We start from the raw sequence: 23485 nt of genomic DNA on the forward strand, positions 1-23485 counted from the left end.
GGTTAATATGTTCCTTTATAGAATCCAAGGGAAAAAAAAAGCTATGTGGAGCCAACTAAGATATCAGACCAATTTTGCTGAGCCTATTTATCTTCTTTCAAAATAAAATAATTATAAACATGCTAAGTAACTTGGAAGAAATATTTTAATCAACTGAAATGGCACTAATAAGTCAGGCTTATATATTCCCTAAAATCATTTGTTAGGATGAAAGTATACAACACATACACATACACACACGTATCTCCATCTAGTTAAAACATGTTTTTGAAAGGAATTGTATTTCTTTAAAAAATTCATGACATACATTTTCATTAATTCAGAATGACTTCTCCCTCTGGCTGTCTGAAATTGTAATAGGTTACTGCTCATAGTGTTTTAGTCCATTCTAATAATTCTTATCAGAACACAGAACTCTTTAGCATTCATCTGAAGCACTGTTAACAAACACCATTGCCTGGAAAACTAACTTGTCTTTCAAGGCAAGACACTCTAATTAACTTCCCTGAGCTTGCTTTAATTCTTTTAGAACCATTTCCTCAAATTCCACTTGATTGTGGCAAAGGACTTGATTTTGAGTCAAACTAACTCAAGGCATTTTATTTAGATAACAAGCAATTCTCCTTAGATAAGCATTTTACAGCCCCAAACAATAATGGATTAAAAATATTTTTTCAAAAAGTATCATAAAATGACTATATAGTACAAGAGCAGATGCAGTATTTTCTGTGAAACAAACCGATTTGATTATTTTAGGGTATGATAAGGTTTTTTCCCAGTCTACAGAGTCCAATCAACTAGTGAGTCTGAAGCATTTAGGCACTGAAACCACCAACTGTTGAGCTGTATTTTACCCAATTACCCAATCAAACATCAGCAACTATGGAGAAATCGTCAATGTTGCCCGAATGATTAGACCTACAAAACTGGTGCATGGCTTTTTTTAACTCCACAAGTCTTACTCCTGATATCCTGGTTTCACCATTTCTTTAAATATGGTTCAAATGCCAACTGAACTATTTCTCAACTGGATCACTGGCTTTCTTCTAGTAACTGTGGGTTTGAATTTTTAAAAATTATACTTCGATAACAAACACTTATTCTATATACCTATGACTTTGCCTCCCCCAAGGAATTAAACAAGAATAAGGCAAAAAATGCTGTGAATTACAAGGTGAGTTCCTTAACTTGCGAAATTGTGACTATAGGTCATTCTAATGAAGACAGTTAAAGCCAGAGACAGAGTCCTTTCCCCACTGCCACAATTTAACCACAGTGATGTCTCCCTGATCCTCAAACACACCAAATATTTTCCTTTCATAAGCCCTTAACCTTTGTGGATGCCTCTGCACAGAAGGTTCTTTCCCTAAACTTTCCCAAAACCGGATCCTTCTCATCATTCAAGTTTCAAATATCATTTCCTCAGAAAGGCTTCCAGGACAGTCCTACCTAAAGGTGTCCTTCCTCCCACTTCTAGGCACATACCTAACCCTGTATACTTTATTTATTGCATTTTGCATTATCTGAACTAATTTAGATATATACACATTCACAAACAACTCAAACAGAATGCAAACCTCATGACATAAGGGCATTGGCCTTGTTTTGCACTGCATCACCAGAATCTAGAATAAAAATCGATTTAAATGGATAGCTTTTCAAACTTCCCCTTGCCCTACCATTTGAAATCTCAGATAGCTCAGTCTACTTCCCAAATATGGTTTCTACAAGTGTACCTCTCTCTCAGCCCTAGTCCAGAGATTGGCAAACGATGGCCCTTGGTTCAAATCTGGTCTGCTGCCTCTTTTATCAATAATAAATAACATTTTGCTGGAACTCAGCCTTGCCTATTAGCTTATGTGTTGTTTAGGGAAGGCTTTGCACTATGTTGGCAAAACAGTCGTGACAGAAGTGAGTTGTTGTGACAGAGACTGCTAGGTTCATAAGCCTAAAATATTCACTATTAGACCATTTATATAAACAGTGAACCAATCTGTCCCTGGGTCAGGAAGATCCCCTGACGAAGGAAGTGGCAAGCCACTCCAGTATTCTTGTCTGGAGAACCCCATGGACAGAGGAGCCTGCCAGTCCCCCAGTCCATGGGGTCACAAGAGTTGGACATGACTTAGTCACTACACCCACCTGCACTTGGATCAATAATAACTGAACTATAAATGAAGTGGTCATTTAGAAAAGAAAGTGAGACCAACATATAATTGCATAAAAAAAAAATGATGACATCCTCACCAATAAGCACTTGCTACATGTAGGTAATTGTGACATAAGCCATCAGTCTGGATACAGAGGGTCCAAGTAAACCAGATCTCTGAACAAAAGAATTTGAGTGGAAGGATATTACTACTCCCAGCACAGTGAATGTGTGCCTTCAAAGGCAGTGACAGTAATGCCAGACACAACTAAGTATGTTGTGACATGCAACAGAAAAAGCTTCTCTTCCATGAATACAGATGTTACAGGAAACCCAGCTTCCATCCCTAAAGGGATGCTGTCTTTTCCCCCGACATCGTTTTGAGTAAGAGCTGGCCATGAGGCTGAGACAGCCAAATAGCTCAGGATGTCAGCTCCCACCACCAAGCGCCTAACAACAGGGAAGACTGGGGCAAGGCAAGCCAGTAACGCTGCTCAGTGGAAGCCAACATAGATTATTCTTTTCAGAAAGACAGTACAGTTTGGTGGCCCTCAGGAATGGCTGTCATTATAACCACAGCAAGCGTTTCACTTTCATTAACTTGAAACCAATTTGCTCTGTTCTGTTCCAAAGATTCTGTGGTATGTTGGAAAGGACAGAGCTTTTCCTTTAAAATATTCTGATGGGACATGATAGTTTTCTCATCATCCATTCCCACTGAAGGGGATTTACTTGATTGATCTTAAATTAGGTAAAGGTGAACAGAGAATAACAAATTTAAAATCAAGGCACCAGGAACATGGTTCTAAAGATGGTGAATAGTCAATTACTCCTACAACGGTTCTCTTTTCTCCTTCTCATTTAGTCCAAGGGATTTCCACAACAATGGTACACTGCAATAATGTCCAAATTCTGTTCTCTAGTTACTGATGATCCACCAGAGCCACAAAATGGTAATATAGGCTTTTAAAGGCTGACTTTCAATAAATAATAATAATAATAATAAAGTAGATAAATAAAGGTAGTTTGATCTTCCATTCACAACTGGGCACCAGAGGAAGATAATCCTTAGTAAAAGGAAGTGATGACACCATAGTGTGGGCATGTGTGGCCACCAATCAAGGCCAGCCAGGAAGAACTGATTTTTACTAACACAATTACTGCCAAAGACTCTAGTCTTTAAACGCTGACACTGAAAAATAAAGCATGGTTCCATTAACCAGGAAAAAAGTGATGGACTGTTGTATGCCATTGTGCAAACGTCTCTAGGAAGGATAGTTAATATGATTCATAATTTGTCTTTGGCCACGAGCAAAGCCAGCCAGGAGCAATTAGGATTTACAAGATGTGGTGTTAAAAGTCTGCCAAAATTTAGAACAAGCCAAGTTGTCTATAATAGGTATACCGTGTTTTAGTAATTATATGGTGGACAGTTATGCCAAGAAAACAAAGCTTCTTTCTGATTAATTGAAGTCTCCTCAGCTGTAAAATTCCAATAATAATTTTATCTATTTCCAGGGCCAGCTTAACAAGCAGGCAACCGGTATAGTCACACAGAGCCCTATGCGTTTGGGGCTCAGTGCTTTTCAGCTGCTGTCTTAAAATTCCTAACAATGTTATCTTAGAATTTATGCTTGATAAGTGACATTAAAAGGGAGCCTTCGTTCATGCACAGTCTTCAGCCCCGATGGCGCACCTCACACCCCCCTATTCTGCCTCCACCTCGCAAGCAGCTCTTACTATTTTCTGCCCAACACCTTGCAGAGCCATGGGGTGGAGTCTTGGGTGCCTGTGAGGGTCTGCACGTGCCCTGTAGGTATCCTCATGCTTGAGGGAGCACATCAGATGGCAAATTAAAAAAGGAGAAAGAAAAACACCATGCCAGGTGGAGAGAAAGAGACTGTGAAAGAAAAAGGAAAGCTTCTTACTTGCTTTTTGAAGAGGGGGTTCGCATTTTCATTCTGCACTAGGTTCCACAAATTATATAGATGGTCCTGCCAACTGCATATAATTATGGTGGGATTACAGGACATAATGTATGTAACAACTGAAAATATTACTTGGCCCAAAATAAATGCCCATTAAATACTGGCTCACTTGTGTTGTTTTTGCTTCTTCTGTATATATTTCTTCATGGGCAAACATAAACGCATGGCACCTGTAGCACTCAACTTTATCAGGGCCAGCTTAACCTCTTTGGCATTAAACTGACCCCTCGATCCCTGTGAGTTTGGTAGAGGAGGATCCCCTACCTTACTGGGAGTGAGACAAAAAGCCCTGAATTCATTTCACACAAGAATCTACACCAGCTGCTCCATTAAAGCTATCCTGAGCACACAGCTCCTTCAAACACTGATTCCTGTCCTCCTGTGAAATATTTTACAAAAGGAGCAATTTCCTTTGAAAAATCTCAAAGGTTAGGCAATTACCCAGGAGGCCTGGGGTTCCTGATGTCCTATTGTTGTAAGTTCAAATGATCAACGAGCAATCCAGGCTGTGAGACGTGAGGGCCATAGCAGTAACTGTGGGTTTCGGTGCCTGTTTAGATGCTGGGATGGAAATCACGTGGCTGGGAGCAAGGCTTGCATTCAGTTATTTTCTTCTTCATCAAACGATGCTATAGTTATTACTACTCATAATGATGGCTTGAAGAAACTGTCTCAGGGAAAGGGCTAATGAGAAGCAGAGCAGGTGTAACCAAACCTGAAAGTTCCTTTCTCTCCACCTGGAAATGCGGCCACTCATGCTGTTGTTGCTTGTTTTGTTTACCTGTTGTGAGTAATCTTCCTCATCCTCTTCAGGATCAGTCTGAAGTTTATTGACCTTAAAGAGGCCAATAAAATTAATACAGGAAATATATTTCTATCCAGAGTGAGAAAGACATAGAATCTACTCAGTTTGACATGCACAAAACAATACTGCCCAAAAGTAATTTGTGCTTTTGATGCTTCTTTGAACAATCGTGTAGGCAAAAGAAGAGTCAGATCACTTTGAAATCACACTTCCTCATGTTAAATGTTAGCCTTCTAACACAGTAATATTACTAAGGATTTCTCTTTAGGACTTGGACAAAGACCCTATATCATGGTAACCCTTAATAATCTAATGGGATCTGCTGCTATTTCCCTCTTTGTAACTATGGGACAACTTCCCTCTTATGAAGAAATATGTATTCATCTGTGGAGATTTCTCTTGTCATCCCAAGTTTCAAGTCATTAGGTTTATAATTATGAATTCAATAAATGTGCATTAACGCCAACCGTATGTCTAGCACTGTGCAAGACAGTAAAGATACAATGACGAACAGGACATTTTCCTAAACTGTGAGGAATCCAGAGATTGGTTTGAGAGATGCACATATAAGCAAATAAAGCAACACAACTGTGATAAGACTTCTGAAAGACATGCATTCAGGGTGCTCTTAGAGATGAAGAAACCCAGCCACGCCTAGGGAAGGGAAGACATCACACGAGTGGTGACCCCTGAGCTGTCATGAAGGATGAAGGATGAGAAGCAGACGGTGATGGAGATGCAGAGAGAAATGGTACCCAGTGCATAAGGTAAAGCACAGATGCAGAAACAGAAGTCTAAGAGAGCTTGGGGAATTCAGGAATGCATAATCTGTTTGCTGAGATTACAGCACTAGCGTCTAACGGGAAGAGACAAAAGACAGGGAATACCAACTAACATTGTACTTCTTAAGATAGCACCGTCATTGTATCTTTATTGTCTAGAACAGTGATAGATGTATTGTTGGCATTAATGTGCATTTATTGAATTAATTATAAACCCAATGACATGAAACTAAGCATGGAGGATGGCTCAGCAATTAGCAGTTATGGCATTCCAACACTACCTTCTCCTTAGTCATCCCATTGTCTGTGATAATTCCTAATTCATCCTCTAGGCATCCCTAAATGCCAAATACATTTCAGTCATAGAATTAAGCAAGAATGGGGCTCGAATATGCCTATAAAACTGAACTGAGGAAGACTAACTCTGGAAAGGTCAGGGTGACAGAAAGACAAGCTAAAGAAATAGGACTTACTAGTGACTAGAGGCAGCATCTTTCATGGGAACCATTAGCTCTTGTCCTGGAGAGAGAGACTGAATTCATTCAAGCCTCTGTGCAGGAGAAGCAATATGTGCTGTGGTGAGGAGCACAGTACAGTCAGATATACTGAGTGTGGGGCTTCCCTGGTGGCTCAGAGGGTAAAGAATTTGCCTGCAATGCAGGAGACCTGGGTTCGACCCCTGGGTTGGGAAGATCCCCTGGAGAAGGGAATGGCAACCCACTCCAGTATTCTTCCCTGGAGAATTCCATGGACAGAGGAGCCTGGTGGGCTAACGTCCACAGGCTCGCAAAGAGTCGGACACGACTGAGCGACTAAGAACAGCATATACTGAATGTGAGACCGGGCAAAGCATTTCATACGATTAAGTCTCATTTCTAAAATGAGGATAATAACACCTTATAAGACTATGGTGAACATTAAACAAGATCATGCAAACAAACTGCTCATCTTGGTGCCTGGCATGCAGAAAACACTCAATCTTGGCTATAATTTTTACTGTAACTAGTAACCATCTGTGAAGTCAATCACATTATATAACAATAGCAAAAGATTTTTAACTTGGTACTGCAAATTCTCTTGTATACAGACTTAGAAGCAACCATTATTTGTTGTAAAAAAGGAGGAATAGGGTTCAGGGAAGGTTTGTGGAGGGTAAATAATGGAGCTATGTCTTCACTTAGAGTTCAATTTTCATGTCAGTCATGAAAGTCTCATTCTACCAGGTATGTAGGTGTGTGGAAAAATCAATCATAAATATCTGGGCATTTACCTAGTCACTAGGGTAACAAAACAACTAGCTTTTCTAACAATTAGCAAGTTTTGTTTTTTTTTAATTGGATACTTTATCAAAAAGGGAGCTTGCTTTTAAATCACCATCAGTGAATCAGGTAAATATTCCAACTGCTGACAGCTATACAGGGTGACGTTAATGTCAACTGGGCTTTCCTGGTGACTCAGCTGGTAAAGAATCTGCCTGCAATGTGCGAGACCTGGGTTCAATCCCTGGGTTGGGAAGATCCCCTGGAGACGGGAAAGGCTACCCACTCCAGTATTGTGGCCTGGAGAATTCCATGGACTGTGTGGTCCATGGGGTCGCAAAGAGTCAGGAAGATCCCCTGGAGAAGGAAATGGCAACCCACTCCAGTACTCTTGCCTGAGAAATTCCACGGATGGAGGAGCCTGGTGGGCTACAGTCCATGGGATTGTAGAGAGTCGGACACGACTGAGCGACTTCACTGGTTCACTGGTTAATTTCAACCATCAATTTCTTCTCACAAAGAGATGGCAAGCCTTCTCTAGGCATCCCCTAGTTCAATGGCCTCACCCTATTATCTTTATCCCTCTTCCACTGTGCTCTCTTTTTCTTTGTGAGGTTGGAAAGATACAGAAGTTTTCTACGGCAATAAAACACACTCCTCTCACACTACGCCACTGCAAAGACTTGTGTGTCCTTTCTCTCGGGCTTTGTCTGTCCTGCACACCTTTGTCGTCATCATCCACCGCTCTGCTCCCACTCTGCCTTCTCTCTGCTGCTCTCACCATCCCGCTCGTGGGGACATCCTCCTTTTGGTCAGCGGGATAGTTCCTTCTCCTCGGGTTCTGAGAAGGGAAGGAAGGAAAAGACCTTCCTGATGGACTGTCAGGAAAACCATTCAAAGGAAATAGGCTTTCCTCTCTCCATCTTGAGCATTTCTAATTTTCTTTTTATTTTCTCAAGGACAGAGGCATAGCCCCCTATGCTTATTGCTTTAGATTTCATCCTGCCCACACCTGTGGGTGTCACTGACTTCATTTCCGTCATCTCCTAGACTTTCAGTCTACTCATAATGCTGTTACACCCCACAAGCTAGGGTTTAGGCCATAATATCCTTCCTAACGTGGTACCTTTTCAGTGCCTCCAACTTTTTAATTCTGAAGAAAATAATGTTTGTGTCATCATTCAGTTCAGTTGCTCAGTCATATCTGACTCTCTGCGACTCCATGGACTGTAGCACGCCAGGCCTCCCTGTCTATCACCAACTCCCGGAGCTTGCTCAAACTCATGTCCATCAAGTTGGTGATGCCATCCAACCATCTCATCCTCTGTCATCCCCTTCTTCTCCCGTGTCATCATTAAAAGGCTGCAATGTGGGTGATGAACAGTGCTCATTTGATTAAGAATCAGATAATCAAATTTTTTGAAGACTCAAGCCTGCCACTAATCACCCTGCAGCCTTGGGCAATGCATGCACTTTCCACAAGCCTTGGCTTCCCCATTTGCGATATGTTGATATTTTAACCAGGCTTCCCAGATGGTGCAGTGGTAAAAAGCCTGCCTGCCAAAGCAGGAGATGCAGGTTTAATCCCTCAGTCAGGAAGATCTCCCAGGGGAGGAAATGGCAACCTACTCCAGTATTCCTGCCTGGGAAATCCCAAGGACAGAAGGAGCCTGGTGGCCACAGTCCATGGGGTTGCAAAGGAGACGGACACGGCTGAGTGATTCACGCACCCAATAGGCCCCTTTGGAGGACCCTGAACTCATAACCATTAGAAGGCTTTGCTTCAGTGGGTATGATCTCTATTAACTTTTGTCTCTCTTTAGGACATATGCCTTTTAACATTCTTCTATTACATTATCATTCAGGAAGACATAGATTATTATAACTATTTCACTACTAAGTGAAATATATATATACAGTGTGAAAAAAAGAACCAGTATGTTGAACAGAATACTTCAATGAACCACTGCTGATGAAATCTATGAGAAGTTGATCTGAATTTTAAAGATACATATGTCTGAGTTTCCATGGATCTAAGAGAATCAGAAAATGGGAGGAAAGTGGGGATGTGCCTAGGCTATGAGGATCACTACTGTATGTCCCTTGGAAATCCATAGTATAAATCCCTGAAACTGACATCAACACCTGGACCCAGCTAACTTGCAATAAATGTTCATTGAATAAATGAATAAAAAGTGACAACATGTAATATTTACCGATACACATTCATCTCCCTTCATGAAATTCTGACTCCAACCACAACCTAGCCAAATAGAATTCATGACCTTCATTTTGCCTGTAATTCCTTGTTTTACAGATAAATATTTATTCTTTCAGATTATTAGGGAAAAAAGAACAGATTCACTTTTCAGTTAACTTTCTTCCCTTTAGAATGACGACAAAACAAAAAGCTGTAATTTGTTTTTAGGGCCTGTATCTCTGTATCAATTCCTAAGAGTATTTGTATAAATAATAAATTAAGGGAAAGGAGTAGGTACAATTTATTACCTCAATGACTTAGTATTGTTTGAATATACACTATATCCAAGGTAGTTTTAGGTCATGCAAATCCGACAGTGGCCAGATATCAGCATAAAAATTTTAGGTTGTGCTAACATAAGGTATCACTACATGTATGTATATATCTCCGGGCCCCCCAGAACCCACCTGCCAAAGCAGAAGATGTAATAGACTCGGGTTCAATCCCTGGGTTAGGAAGATCCCCTGGAGGAGGGCATGGCCACCCACTCCAGTATTCTTGCCTGGAGAGTCCCATGGACAGAGGAGCCTGGCAGGCTACGGTCCATAGGAACGCAGAGTCGGACATGGCTGAAGAGATTTAGAACAGAACATGTATATATCTCTAAACTATGTACACTAATTTAATACAGTTTAGTGGCTTGAACTGTGATTGGGAAACAGTTCTAGGAGTTTATATATGGCTGCTCTTGCCTGACAGTTCACAACAGATCATTCTTAAACTGGTATCTTGTTTGTTTATTTTTAGAATGTTACGATAGAGGTTTTACCCCTATATTGTTTTCACTATTTTTAAAATATTTATGTATTTATCTGGCTATGCTGGGCCTTAGTTGCAGCATGGGGGATCTAGTTCTCAGACCAGGAATTGAATTCAGCACCGCCCCCCCACCCTCCGTGTTGGGAACAAGGAGCCACTGGGCCCCAAGGGAAGCCCCTTACCCCTCTATTTATGAACCTTTCCTAGAATTCAATAACTGTCAACTTTGCTTATACCTATATACTTTGTGAGGTCATGTGTTTTTAACTCCTTTGCTTTTCCATCTCCTTTGCTATTTCCTCTGCTCCTTTCTTTGATGAGACAAAACACACTCTTCTTGGGAAAACACTTATCTATAATTAAATGCCTCAATTTCACTTCTGTCTACTCTTTAATTGGGTGCTTGATCCCAATCTCTTTATCTTTTTAAAAGCCAGATGAATTACAAAGGTTAAAATACTTTTTTAAGTGGACTTTTCCATACCAGGAACTCACTGTAGGTAAGAGAAACAAACCAAAAAGTGATAGATTTGATACTAGAGTGCAAGGATCAGTCTGAAATCACAGAGGAGGAGACTGAGCTAAAACAGAAGAAGCTTCTTCTCTGTCTGTCTCCCTGAACCTGTTCTCAAAGGAAGCTGGGATGGATGGCACTGTAATGCTAACTGCTAAATGGTCGTTAAGTTTCCACTTCTCAAGGCATCATGCACGGATCCGATAAGACGTGAACCATCAGCCTTTGTATGGCATATGTGTAATTTCAATTATCTAAAGGTCCACAGGTGAATCTCTTAACAAAACAAGAGTAGGACGTACGCCATGCTTCAACAAACTGGTTGAAACCAAAATACAAGATCTCCGAAGAAGAAGACGACTCTCTTCTCCTTTTTGTGAACTGGCCCTTCTTTCTCTTAATAGTCTGAATGAATCTGATGACTTTTAAAGCCACGATACAGGAAAATGTGCCAGGGAAGCCCAGCAGACAGTAATGTTCTTAGCCAGAAGTCTGGATCCTTGCTACAAAAACTCTTACTCCTCTGACTCTATTTTATTTTAGTTCCTGTTTAGATTATACAAATTGATATTAGAAGATATTAAAGTCACAAATATGATATCATTGAATCATATCTGTGCACTTAAAAAGATAATATTTTCACTGTAGAACACTATTAAGCTTTTATTAAAATAGCATCATAAACCCCAAAACAAACACAGAAGAACTCATGAAGCCAAAATATTTTCGTTAGTTCTGGATTAACATCAAGTATTTCTTTATCATCATGCACTGTGGGGGTGAGGAACCCACTATGATGGTCTCATCAACAGTATTAGTAATGTTACTGATGCAGAATCCAATCCAACTCTGATGAACTTGAGTTTATTATTTCCCTGAGTAATAGACTAAAGGAAGTAAGATATACATTTCACAGGCATCTATTAAGCCGCCAAGAATGGTTTCTAGAAAACATTCGGGGATTCCCTGGTAGCTCAGTGGTAAATAGTCCACCAGCCAATGCAGGAGACATAAGTTCCATCCGCCCTGGACTGGGAAGATCCCACGAGCTGCGGAACAACTAAATCTGTGCACCTCAGCTATTGAGCCTGAGCTCTAGAGCCTGGGAACAGCAACTATTGAGCCCACACACTGCAAATACTGAAGCCTGCGTGCCCTGAAGCCTGTGCTCCACAGAGAGAAGCCACCGCAATGAGAAGCCCAGGCACCACAATCAAGAGCAATGCCTGGCCTCCGCAGCTAGAGAGAAGCCTGCCCAGCAACAACCGGCATAGACATGAATAAATGAATAAAATTATATATATATATATGTATATAAAAGAACACATAGGTATCTATTCTTGAACAAAAACAGTTCTCAACAGATCATCTTTTCTATCACACAGCAGAAACTAACACAAGATTGTAAGGCAATTACACACCCATAAGAAAATGTAATAGGACGAAAAATAAAGTAGGAGATGGCTTGAATGAAGTAGAATATCTTCAACAAAAGAGATCACCTTTTTATTATAGGAGTATACACTGATAGGATTAGTCATCCTCATCAACACCACAGTTTAGCTTCTGCTCTTACTCAAAGATGTAGGTACAACAATCATGCTCATTTTACAACTGAGGGTTAAAGTAAATTGTCCACAGGCACATAGTTCATTAGTGGTATAGAAAGAAAAGGCTGAGCCCAGGCTATTCAGCTCCAGAGTCCTTCTTGCTCTTTGTAATGGTACTTAAATGCCTCTCTTTGCTGGAATTCCAACATAGACAAACAGGAATACAGGAAGAAAATAACACAAAACAACTGTAATATACTACCACTTTTCTACAACATCCCTGTTTACTAAGAAAAAAAAAAGATTAGTATATTATCAAATGCTGCTACAGCAGATTTCCATTAAAATATTTCTGGTATAAATGGTCATCAAGACTTTGAATGCCATTTGTCCTTGCATGTATCTGAAGAAGTAAAAGAATGGAAGGTAAAGATCTGTGAGGGGCAATGGGTCATCGCTTGAATATGTGACAGCAACATTGTAAAAAGCTAGTTGGAGAAAATGAACAAAATTTTGATAATATGAAGTATTTGGCAAGGGTGATATAAATCTGGACAACCTCTTGGGAATGCAATTTGGCAATATCTATCAATATTTTTGTTAAGTACTTACCTGTTGACCTAGCAAATTTACCTTTAAGGATTTAACTAATAGACGTTGCTGTATATGCACTCAAAGACTAGTGAACACGAGCACACATTTTCTCACTTTTAGTAGTGGTAAAAAGTTGAGAAAAATCTGAACATGTATCAGTAAGGTACTGATTTAATCAAATATAATACCTCCACAAAAGGTGACATTATGTGACTACTGAAAAGAATAAAGTAGATCTTTACATTCCTAGAGGGAATAGTCCCTAAGACATTTTCTGGTTAAAAAAGGCAAGATTCAGAAAAACATGTTACCATTGTGCTAAGGAGAAGGAAGACAAAGAGGAGGGGAGAATGTGGTAATAACTATGGTAATTACTATGGAGAACACGATAGTAACATTTTACAGTCATATAGATTGCCTCTGAAAAAATGTTAAAGCAGTGATAATTTAGCTTGCATCTAAAAACTGGGGGACTAGAATTAGGGATATGAGGGAGAATTTTTGCAACACTGCCTTTTGTTCCCTGTACAACTTTTAAACTATTTTAAAATAAATGCACTCTGAATATTTATTAAGAGTTTGCTATTAAATATTTAGGAAGCAGCCTATGAACATACTCAAATCTGCCTACTATTGATACTGTTAATAAACTTGCACACGAGGTGTTTTATATGTCACAAGAAACATAAAACCTTCCAAAGAGAAACAAAATTATGTGTTATCTTTTAAAACTCAGGTTTTGATGAATGCTGAAGTACAGCATAACCATTTATTATGGAAATAGAAAGTCTCAGATGTGATGTCGATAGTTTGATAGATAATAACACATTACTGTATATAAGATTCTGCTTTGTGATTTTTCCATCTCCATTAAAACTCTACTGAGAAAAGCAGTATGGTCAGGCTCACAGCAAAGGTGATCCAAACCTTGGCATGGATACCAAAAAGACTCCACAATTTCCCACTGAGAAAACTTTTAAGAGTGAAGAGGTTAGCCTTCCTGGCTGGGGTGAGGTAAGTATTTCTGAGTTACAGGGATGAGCTAAGCAAGTCAGCTCTGGGATTTCTAGATAAACCAGGCCTAAAGATGATGCCATTTTTTCTGGTACCTAGGCAGGGAAGACAGAGAAAAAGAGAAGAAAACCAGAAGTCAAGTGTAATAAACTGCGGTTCACCAAGCCATGCCTAAATGAAGCAAAACTACCCACACCTTGTTGACTTTGCCAAAATACTGGCATTGAGTCTGCTTGGAAACTCAAGGCTGAGAAGCAAAGGTGGAAAACAAAAAACAGGTGCTAGGTGAGCAGGTGCAAGAGAAGGAATATTTAGTATTGATAAATACTAGTAGTTTTCAGAGATATGATTTGGAGATACCATATCCTTGTGATGTTATTTTCTTTCAGATCTTATATTATTGTGTGTCTCTGTGATTCAAAGACCACAGACTCATCTGTGGGAAGTGGACAAGATTATAGAAGATACAAATGACTACACGTGATGCTTCAGTGATTTCAGGTCAGTATATTTTTGCATGATATTGTTTCTTTCTTCTCTATGTCAAAGAAGAGAAAATTAACCTTGTGACAGATAAATCAATAAGTCTTCAATTTGAAAGCAACTAGGGGGAGGTCTACATACACCTAAATAATCAGGCATATGCAAGGAATTCACAATTTTTATGTGATATATACCCCCCTTTTCAGAAAGAATGGGTAAGTGATCACAGAGGAATTAGCCTTTGAGAAAGATTGAAAAAAAAAAAAGGAGGGGGGAATTGGTATTCATTAATCTGTGTTCACTATATTCTTTCATGCTGGACTTTCCAAGTGACACTAGTGGTAAAGAACCTGCCTGCCAAGGCAGGAGATGTAAGATATGCGGATTCAGTCCCTGGGTTGGGAAGGTCCCCTGCAGGAGGGCATGGCAACCCACTCCAAAATCCTTGTCCAGAGAATCCTATGGACAGAGGAGCCTGGTGGGCTACAGTCCATAGCATTGCAAAGAGTCAGACATGACTGAAGTGACTTAGCAGAACACACATATTCATTCATGCTACACTCATATTTAATCCATATGAAGCCACTGCATTCATTCAGACAATACAGGACTTACAAGGGATAGGATGAAGGAGGCGTTAGGAAACTGGAGGCCAGAGTCCCAATCAGACGAGGTTAAAGGCCATGAACCATTTTTTACAGACTTTCATCCAAGCGAACACCCACGAAATCAATAAGAAGCTCATACCTGTTTTCAGAACCACGTGCCTCTTAGGTACAGCCAGCCTCATGGAACGGGGACCATAAGGATGGTGACTTCCTCCAGAAATTCCCAGAAAGCAGCCCTGTTTTCTTCAGCTGTGCTCTAGGGCACCCTGGAGTTCAATCCACCGTGATGACTGCCAACTCTGGTGCTCTTTGGCAATTTTATAGTCAATTCTAGACTGGAAATTTCCTTACTACTTAATTTTAAATATCCCTGTCAGATGAATCTGTCAAACCCAGAAATGTCCCCAGTTCAACCAAAGACTTTGATTGGCACGCTCTCTATTAATGTTTAGTGACAGCAGCTGGAGAAGAATTTATGGTGTGGTATTCTTGCAGGATTGGGAAAGCAGGGCTAGTAAATATTTGGAATGAGTAATGGAAAGACAAAGTACTGGAAAAGAGAAGGTAAGAAAGGGAGAAAGGCAGAGAACCTGATTGTTTCTGCTGCTTGGAAACCCTCGTCAGGGAGCTGGATCAGTTACTGACAGAAGCGCCAGGCAGCAAAGCCAAAAGGAAAAGGCATTTTGTCTGGAGACCACTGCCCTCAACCATGTTCCGTGGCTTTCTCTTCACTTTGGAAGACGGTCCTTCTTTTTCATGTTCTCTCTCTGTTAAAAAGACAGTCACACAGACCTTTGGAGGTAGCCATTGCCCTGAACAAACAATATTTTGAGGAAGATTAAAAAAAAAAAAAAAAAAACTGCTAATGTCATTCAGCATTTTACCTGATTTCTTTAAGGACAGGAATTCTAAAAAGAAATATTGGAAACGCTTATGAACTTATATTTAAACCTGGTTAAAGTTTAATTTACTGTGTCACTTCAAGAGAAAAAGAAAATTTTGTTTTGAAACGAGCCATTACCCCTTAAGACTGGTATTGAAATGGCAGCTGGATCTCAGGGATAAGAAGAGACCCTCTCCTTCTCACACTCAGCTGGAAATCAATCTTATTTCTTATACTGTTACAATGAAAACCTGTGTAAGAGACAGGATCCACACACCTATTACAGAAACAACTTGAGATTCTGTAACAGGTTGAACTATGCATTCTGATATCATGTGCGTTAAAAAGAGGGGTTGAGAAGTTCTTGTCCCCTTTATCTGTTTTACCTTGGCATTTAGCTGTGTAATCTTCTCAAACTTTTCCACTCAAGTGCCAATAGAGCTGGGAATGGAATAGAGAAGATACACAATAAAATAAAATACACAATAAAAATTATATTGAATTCTTATCCTTTTTCTTAAAACATAAAAGAAGATTTACATATTAAATAAGGTTCATGTTTATTTTCATTCTTCTGCATCGTTTCACTTTGCTTTCAAGTATTTATTCCAAATCAACAATTAAAATTAACTTCAAGAAAATGCATCACATTTACGTTATAACGCTACATTATCCTGGGTACATATCTACCCATCTTAGTACAAAAGATCTTAGATTAGTTTGAAGAACTTGTGTCTCTGTGTGTGTGTGTGTGTGTGTTTCTATTCAGCCTGGGTGTAAGGAGCGAACACTATGTGTTATTTCTCTGATGCTTCCATCAAAAGTAACCTCCTTAGTATGTTACAGATTTATCATGAGAATTCAAAATCAAATTTTCAAAGTCCAGTCTTGCCTCTTTATCTAAATATTGATTTAAACCAGTCTTACTGTTTCTATTCTGTGATCAAAGTTGGAACCACATCTTTCTCTGTGTGCATTTCCTCTCAATGCTGGTTTTAGTGCTCTGAATAGAAAATCTTTTATCAGGCTTAGGAAATCTGCTGACATCTGTAGAATCATCATCATCTTTCCAGGAGAAAGAACCCAGGAACTTGTCTTGTGATGACTCTCCATGGCTAAATAGATGGAATATATGGAAATAAATGTAAGATAAAGTCTGACTAGAACACAAAAAGCAGGCCTTGACATCCTGATCAAAGTGCTCCCTCGGCTCTCTGCTCTGCAAACAAGTCTCTGAAGCCAGAAGATGCCAGCTTCAACTTTGGATGAGGTTTTCTACCTTCATGCTCAGCTTTCATTTTAGTTCCTTCTGGAAACTAATGCAAAATGAAAAGACAAAAATTTCCATAGATACATTGTATTTTTTAAGAAGTCCAAACACAAATGACTACATGCTATATGATTCAATTTATATAAAATGTCCAGGAAAGACAGAATTCTAGAGCCAAAAGCAGATCAACAGCTGCGTAAGACTACGGGAATGCACAAGGATTAATTGCAAAAGGACATAAGAGAAATTTGGGGAGTGCTGGAAATGTTCTAAGGATGTGACTATGGTGATATTTGGACAACCCTAGAAATTCAATTTTAAAAAATCGCTGAATTGCAGGCATACAATGGATGAATTTTGTGGTATAGAAATTATATCTCAATAAAGCTACTTAAAGAAAGAGAAAATGCCAGTCTTTGGAGAAAATGGATGTTTCAATTAGACTTGTAATGATCTAAATATCATGAGAAATTTCTGGCTAATTAGAAATGTTTAAACACAGCAAAATAGGACATTGCTTAAATTAACTGAAAGCGATGCCAAGACAAGCAGAAAGCACTCTACTTTAAGAAGTTGTTGTTTATATCGATTTTTTTTTTTTACATTTCTTTTTGTTGTTCATTTGTATAGAACATTTGTCTCTAAGAAATGGACTTGGGCTTTATTAGTTGGACATCTTAATAGTATATCTCTGAAGAAAGAAGGTTAAACCAGTTAACACCTTTAAAATTTTTTAAAGGATGAGATAAGTAAATGAAATGTAAATGATTACTTCTTTTTTTTGAGTTTGTTCCTACAGAAACAAACTAGCAAGGAAAGAAGCAAAAAATGAGAAGATAATACTGAGAATTATATGTGCTTGATACTTCATCGAGTTGGTGATGTCAGGTCGGCATCTCCGACTCGATAGACATGAGTTTGAGCAAGCTCCAGAAGTTGGTGATAGACAGGGAAGTTTGGTGTGCTGCAGTCCATGGGGTCACAAAGAATTGGACATGACTAAGTGACTGAACTGAGATGTTTCATCAATCAAATTTGTCTTCCTGCTTCACACGGAGACTGTATTTCTCAGCTTCCTTTGAGTTTAAGATGGAACTACATCTCACAAAATAGGAGCAGAAGGAATGTATGGCATTTTTAACTCCAATAATTAGGCCACCTGATGTGAAGAGCTGACTCATTTGAAAAGACCCTGATGCTGGGAAAGATTGAGGGCAGGAGGAGAAAGGCGTGATAGAGGATGAGATGGTCGGATGGCATCACTGACTCAATGGACATGGGTTTGGGTGAACTCCAGGAGTTCGTGATGGACAGGGAGGCCTGGCGTGCTGTGGTTCATGGGGTCACAAAGAGTCAGACATGACTGAGAGACTGAACTGAACCACCCAAGCTCTCTCTCTCTTCCCTGTGGGTACAACTGGAAGTAAAGAAATAACTCCAGGATTGTTGAACCCAAGTCATGAAAGAATCTTAGATGCCTGAATTATTTCTTCGAAGAGAACTGACCAGGAGAGCTGCTCAACTGGCATTAGACTTTGACCGAACGAGAATGAAATCTTTTCTGTTGAGCCATTGAAATGTTGGGACTGCCTGTTGTAGCTAATCGCCCTAACCGATTACCCAAGTTGCTTAATTATTACTTAATTGCCTTACCTATATAACATGCTGTAGGACTTAAAAGTATATTTCTTACTTTCTTCCTCTTATCATCTGGTCCTGTTCTTCACATCCATCTTTCCTCTTTCTCCTCCTATTCTCCTACTTCATGACTCAAGTTAATGTGCATTTCTCAGATGAAGGAAGAAACGTGTGAGTAGTATTCAGCCCGTTCCTCATTAAGATCCTTCTCCAAGAGGAGGAACGTTTAAATAGGATAAGGTAAAAATAATAATCTGCCATTCTTTATTCAGAAGAACTAGAATACATCTCAAGTCTTTGGTTAAAATGAAGGCATCTCAATCAAGTCTTTGGTTAAAATGTTGCATTATTATCAAAAGCAATGCTGTGCCCACCCTCCTACAAAAAACAAAACAAAACGTTCAACCCTACAGCAATCAATGCCAGGAGAGAAATGTCAGAGTTGGCAGCCACCTTGTGGGTGATGAACCTTGCTTTCATTTTCTGAAGCTTTCAGTAGTGGAGAAGTGCATTGTGGTTGCTCTAACACTTTTTGTCCAGCCCTGAGAGTTATTTTCCCAAAACAACAAATTACCATTTCAATTCATTTTCAAGCTATTTCATTAGCCAGGTGCCCTTTCCTCCTTTTCTGCATATAGAACCAATGCAAGGAAAGAAGAGAGGACCTGCCTTGATCCAGAAACCGCATCTCAGGCCACACTCAGCCCAAACCATCACCCCAGCCCTTCAGCGTGTCAACCCCAGTTCCCCCCAACTCCATCGTCAAAAAAAATAAAATAATTCAAACGAAAAACAGCTCATAAAACAGTAAATAAAATAAAGTCAGTTTTCTTTTTTTTTAAAGAACAAAATGAAACTTGAGGGAAAACTTACTGGAGTTACAGTTTATCCTGATACAGTCTAGATGGGGAAAAATAAATGAAAGATGAAATTGCATCCTTCAAGGTAACAGCTGCAGACATCCAAAAACAATCAGTCCACCCTTCCGGGGACAGACACACGCAAGAAATGTGGCCATTTTATATATATATATATACAGTAGGCACAAGTTTAAGGGTGGGTGTATATGTACAGTATATTGTTTCATAAAGTCGGATACATATATATATACGCACACACACATATATATACACATATGTATAGAGATATATACTGGTATACATATATATCCACGATAGACACCAAGTATGCTTCTTTTTTTTTTTCTTCAAAAATACTGTTCATTATTATTAAAGTATTTCAAACCCAGACTTTGAAATATTAATTTTGTTAAACTTGGAAAATACTGCAAAAATTTCCCCACCAAATGCAGGTTATATTTTGGTTCCCTCTATAATTGGTCTTTCTTGAAATTGCTCTTTAAAAGTAGCAAAAATACAATTTTTGCTTTAATATTCCAAAGATAATATCACCAGTCTGACATAGTGTATCATTTTTTTAAATTTTGTTTCTCAGGGCAGTATTTAACCCTTTCTCTTTTTCTGAAACCAAACTCCCTCCACCCTCTTTAAGTCAGGCCCCAAATGCGATAGAAATTCACATAGGCAGACTTGCCTTTGTCATCTGGTAAGGAAAGGATTAACACCACCTGGTCATTTCCTGTCATAAAATGGCCACTTGCAAACAGCTAACCGCACAAACACCCATCCCAGATTTTAGAGAGGCGGGGTCGGGTGCTGGGTACAAGGAGTTGTATGAAGTCAGCCCAGTTGACTGGGGTCTCTGCTGTGGTTTCAAAGGCCCCCAGACCAGCCCTCCATGGAGCCCATCTCCGTCTTCCTGCCTGAATACTCAGACTGAATCAAGCGCCCACAGCATTCAAGGAGAAGGCGAGCTGAGTGCATGGGGAGGTGGTCCTGGGCACCTTTGACATCCGACCTATCCCATCCTGTGACCCTGCATCTTAGAGAGAGAAAATCCCTTTAAAAAAAAAAGTAGGGGGGAAATGGAATAAAAAGATGGCTATTTTTTTTCCAGTTCTGGTCACCAGAAAAGGTATTTGGGGCCAGAGGTCAGAGCCTCTATCCTTTTGTTAGTGTCTGTTTGGAGTCATGGACACACAACCCAGAAGGTTGAGCGCGGAGTTAACGGGCAGGTGATTGGGCAGAATGGTCAGAGATGTGTCTCAGGTGCGTTGTTAGCATGCTGCCCACCTGAACCTAAGTTTGTTTTTTTAACGATGATCAGAATTCACATAAGAATGTGTTTCAAGCCAGATATTAAAAGGTAAAAGGAAAATAATCAAGGAAAGAGAGAAAATTACAGGGGAAAAAAAAATACAGCTAGAATCTGTGCTTTTCTTCTAGCTAAAGTTAACCCAGTAGTTTTGGAGGGCTTATGGAAAGATAATGCCACCTTTTAAACGTCCCAAAGTAAATCACTTTAAGCAAGTCAGTGTGAAAGAAACCAGTGGCCAGTGATGGGGCAGAATAAAACTAGGTGAGTTCAGAGAGGAGCAATTTATAACACCCAAGCATCCTGAGGAAGGTGGGGGCGGGAAGCTAATTTGTTCCCCAGAACATCTCTTGAGAAAAATCTGGGTTTGGTTTCATGCGGTTAGGTTTGTCATGTGTCGTCAACCGCAACAGAAAAGTGGGAGCAAACAGCCCTGGAGCATCTGGTACGATCACCGTCAGAGGAGGCCATGCCCCTGGTGGGGACTGGGGAGGGGAGGGTGGGGGCGGGAAGAAGCGAGGTCTCAGCTGCCGGAGAAACGCCCTTCCCTCGTGGATTCAAGACAGAGGGGAAGCAGGTGTGTGGGCACGCTTCAGAGAAGGAAAGAGGGAACCTAAAGCAACAAACCCAAGAACCTTAAACAAGAAGTGGCTTTCTGCTTGGGTTTCTGTTTCGCTGAGGATCTCATCTCTGTCAAGGACTGATCTAGGCAGAGATGCTGGGTCAGGCTTGTCTTTCTGGGTTCATCCACATGGTCCCACAAACTGAATGGTGTCTTTAAATCAGTGTGAGGACTTGGAGCTTTCAAGACAGCAAACAGCTGGGTATGTTCAGTTGAGAAGTGGAGAATGATCTGTTACCTTACTTGAAGCATACGCTTGGGAAGAAAAATCTACCCCAGTCCCCTGTTCATAGGGTCTGAGAGGGTGGTCGTGCTAGTGAGGATGCATTTTTCAATGAAAAATGAATCAGAAGAACTGTCCTGGCAAGGCAATCTCCCTTAGAGCTCCAGTAACCGCTAAAGTTCTCTCTCTGCCTGAGCCTTGGCATGGATTTGAGGGATGTGTGTGTATGCTGTTCATTCTGTTTCGGTTTTTTGTTTGTTTGTTTGTTTGATTTTAGTTAAAAAGGAGAAATGTTATTTTCTATATTGAGGAGCTTTGGTTTGAGCAAGGAAGAGATGAATGTTTCTAGGAGCTGTGGGCCTTCAGTGATGGATAGAGTAGACAGTAGTATTTTCTCTGCTTGGGTAAGAGAAAACCCGTGATGCCTGAGTAGTTTAGAAACACGGGTAGTCCCACCTCTGTGACCTACTTTCCCTGCTTCCAACGAGAGAGAACATCTGGAGAATCTGAATGCAATTAACCAAGCTGCACGGCACTGCCTACAAGCCTCCGCCCCTGAAGAAGGGTGGCCTGCGTCTTGCTGAGGATTCTACAGGCCGGTGAATGAGGCTGCACCAATGCGGACGGACTTTTCGGCTCCACTCAAACCAAGCAGTGAGGCAAAAGACGCCTTCTGCGCATGTGTAAAAGGTGACCATCAAGAAAGCAGTCAGAAGTCATTAAGTCCGTCACATCATCAACCCACAGTATTGATCTCTGGAGGTAACGGATAACCCAGGATGATCGAGCAGTTTAGAAACAGGGGTGGTCCCAGCTCTGTGACCTACTTTCTTTGTTTCATGTCTATCACGCAATCATAAAAACATTTAACGGATTGATCTCACAAACTTACTGTGGGATTAAAATAAGGTTTTCAAATATTTAAAAATACTATAATATTAAAATTGTGATTATAGCTTTTAATACTAAGAGATCAAAATATGACTGGTCAATAGTCAACCTCACAGCTTTAAAAAGGATGCTATGTTTAGCTGGACACTGTCCATGCCTGCTGTTGCCACAGCTGACCATCTTCAAAAAGCAAGACCCTTGGAAAAGTCTAGTCTCCTTGATATTTAGAAGATATATTACAGCAGAAAAATACAGACATGTATATCATGAGCTTATATGTGTGAACAATTTGAAATAAATTGGAATATCATTAGCGCCTGTGCTAGAAAAGAGACATAACTTAAATGGAGGGAGGGATCATCTAAAATTAGTGATGGGAATTTTGTACATAAATGTACACGCTGTTTGGAGATGTTTACTATTATAATCAAAAAAGGGTAAACAAATCAATGACTGGGAGAAAGAAAGCATTTATGAAGGGGTGGGTATACCCTGGGCAGAGAGGGGAACAGAACCTTCAAACAAAGTATGAGTATGGAGTGTGTACGTACACTTCAAGGAATTTAAGTTTAGTTTCCATGTTATGGTTGAAAGAAAGCTATGTAATTCAAACTAGTAATTGTGGTGAACCATACCCTTCAGAGGAAAACGTCACCATTGTTTCTAGAGAAGCACAGTGCTCTCCAGGGTAGACTCGCTCTGTTTTGCCTACGATGCCTCAACCTAGAAGGAGGTACACTGGTCATGTGCAGAAAGGAGCCAGGAGGCTAGAGCAGAGTCTTTTAACAAAGCACATTGCCCAGATTTTCATGAAAGTTTAAAATGGAAAAATAATGCTTCTAGTAATACATCTGGAATCTATGACTCCGTGTGTGTGTGTGTGTGCGTGTGTGTGTGTGTGTGTGTGTGTGAGTGTGAGTGAGTGAAAGGGAGAGAGAGACAGACAGGGAGAGAAAGAGAAACTGCTCATCTTTCTGAATCATCCCCTTTTATCTCCCTCCACTTCCATTTTTCCTTC

The 23485-nt window shown here is 40.0% G+C and overlaps 1 protein-coding gene across 4 annotated transcripts in view; it reads right to left on the reverse strand.

The window, feature by feature from the left end:
* The window catches only part of NRXN3 (neurexin 3), a 1693692-nt gene that overhangs the window by 1055202 nt on the left and 615005 nt on the right, over positions 1-23485 (reverse strand). For 3 of the 4 annotated variants that reach the window (XM_061156511.1, XM_061156510.1, XM_061156512.1), the window contains one exon: positions 19430-19456. The exons of the other annotated variant lie outside the window; for it this stretch is intronic. In XM_061156511.1, coding sequence (XP_061012494.1) covers positions 19430-19456 — 27 coding nt within the window. The remainder of the gene's footprint in view (positions 1-19429; positions 19457-23485) is intronic. 4 annotated transcript variants of the gene reach the window in all.

Source organism: Dama dama, chromosome 12, assembly GCF_033118175.1.
Source record: "Dama dama isolate Ldn47 chromosome 12, ASM3311817v1, whole genome shotgun sequence".
Taxonomy (NCBI): domain Eukaryota; kingdom Metazoa; phylum Chordata; class Mammalia; order Artiodactyla; family Cervidae; genus Dama; species Dama dama.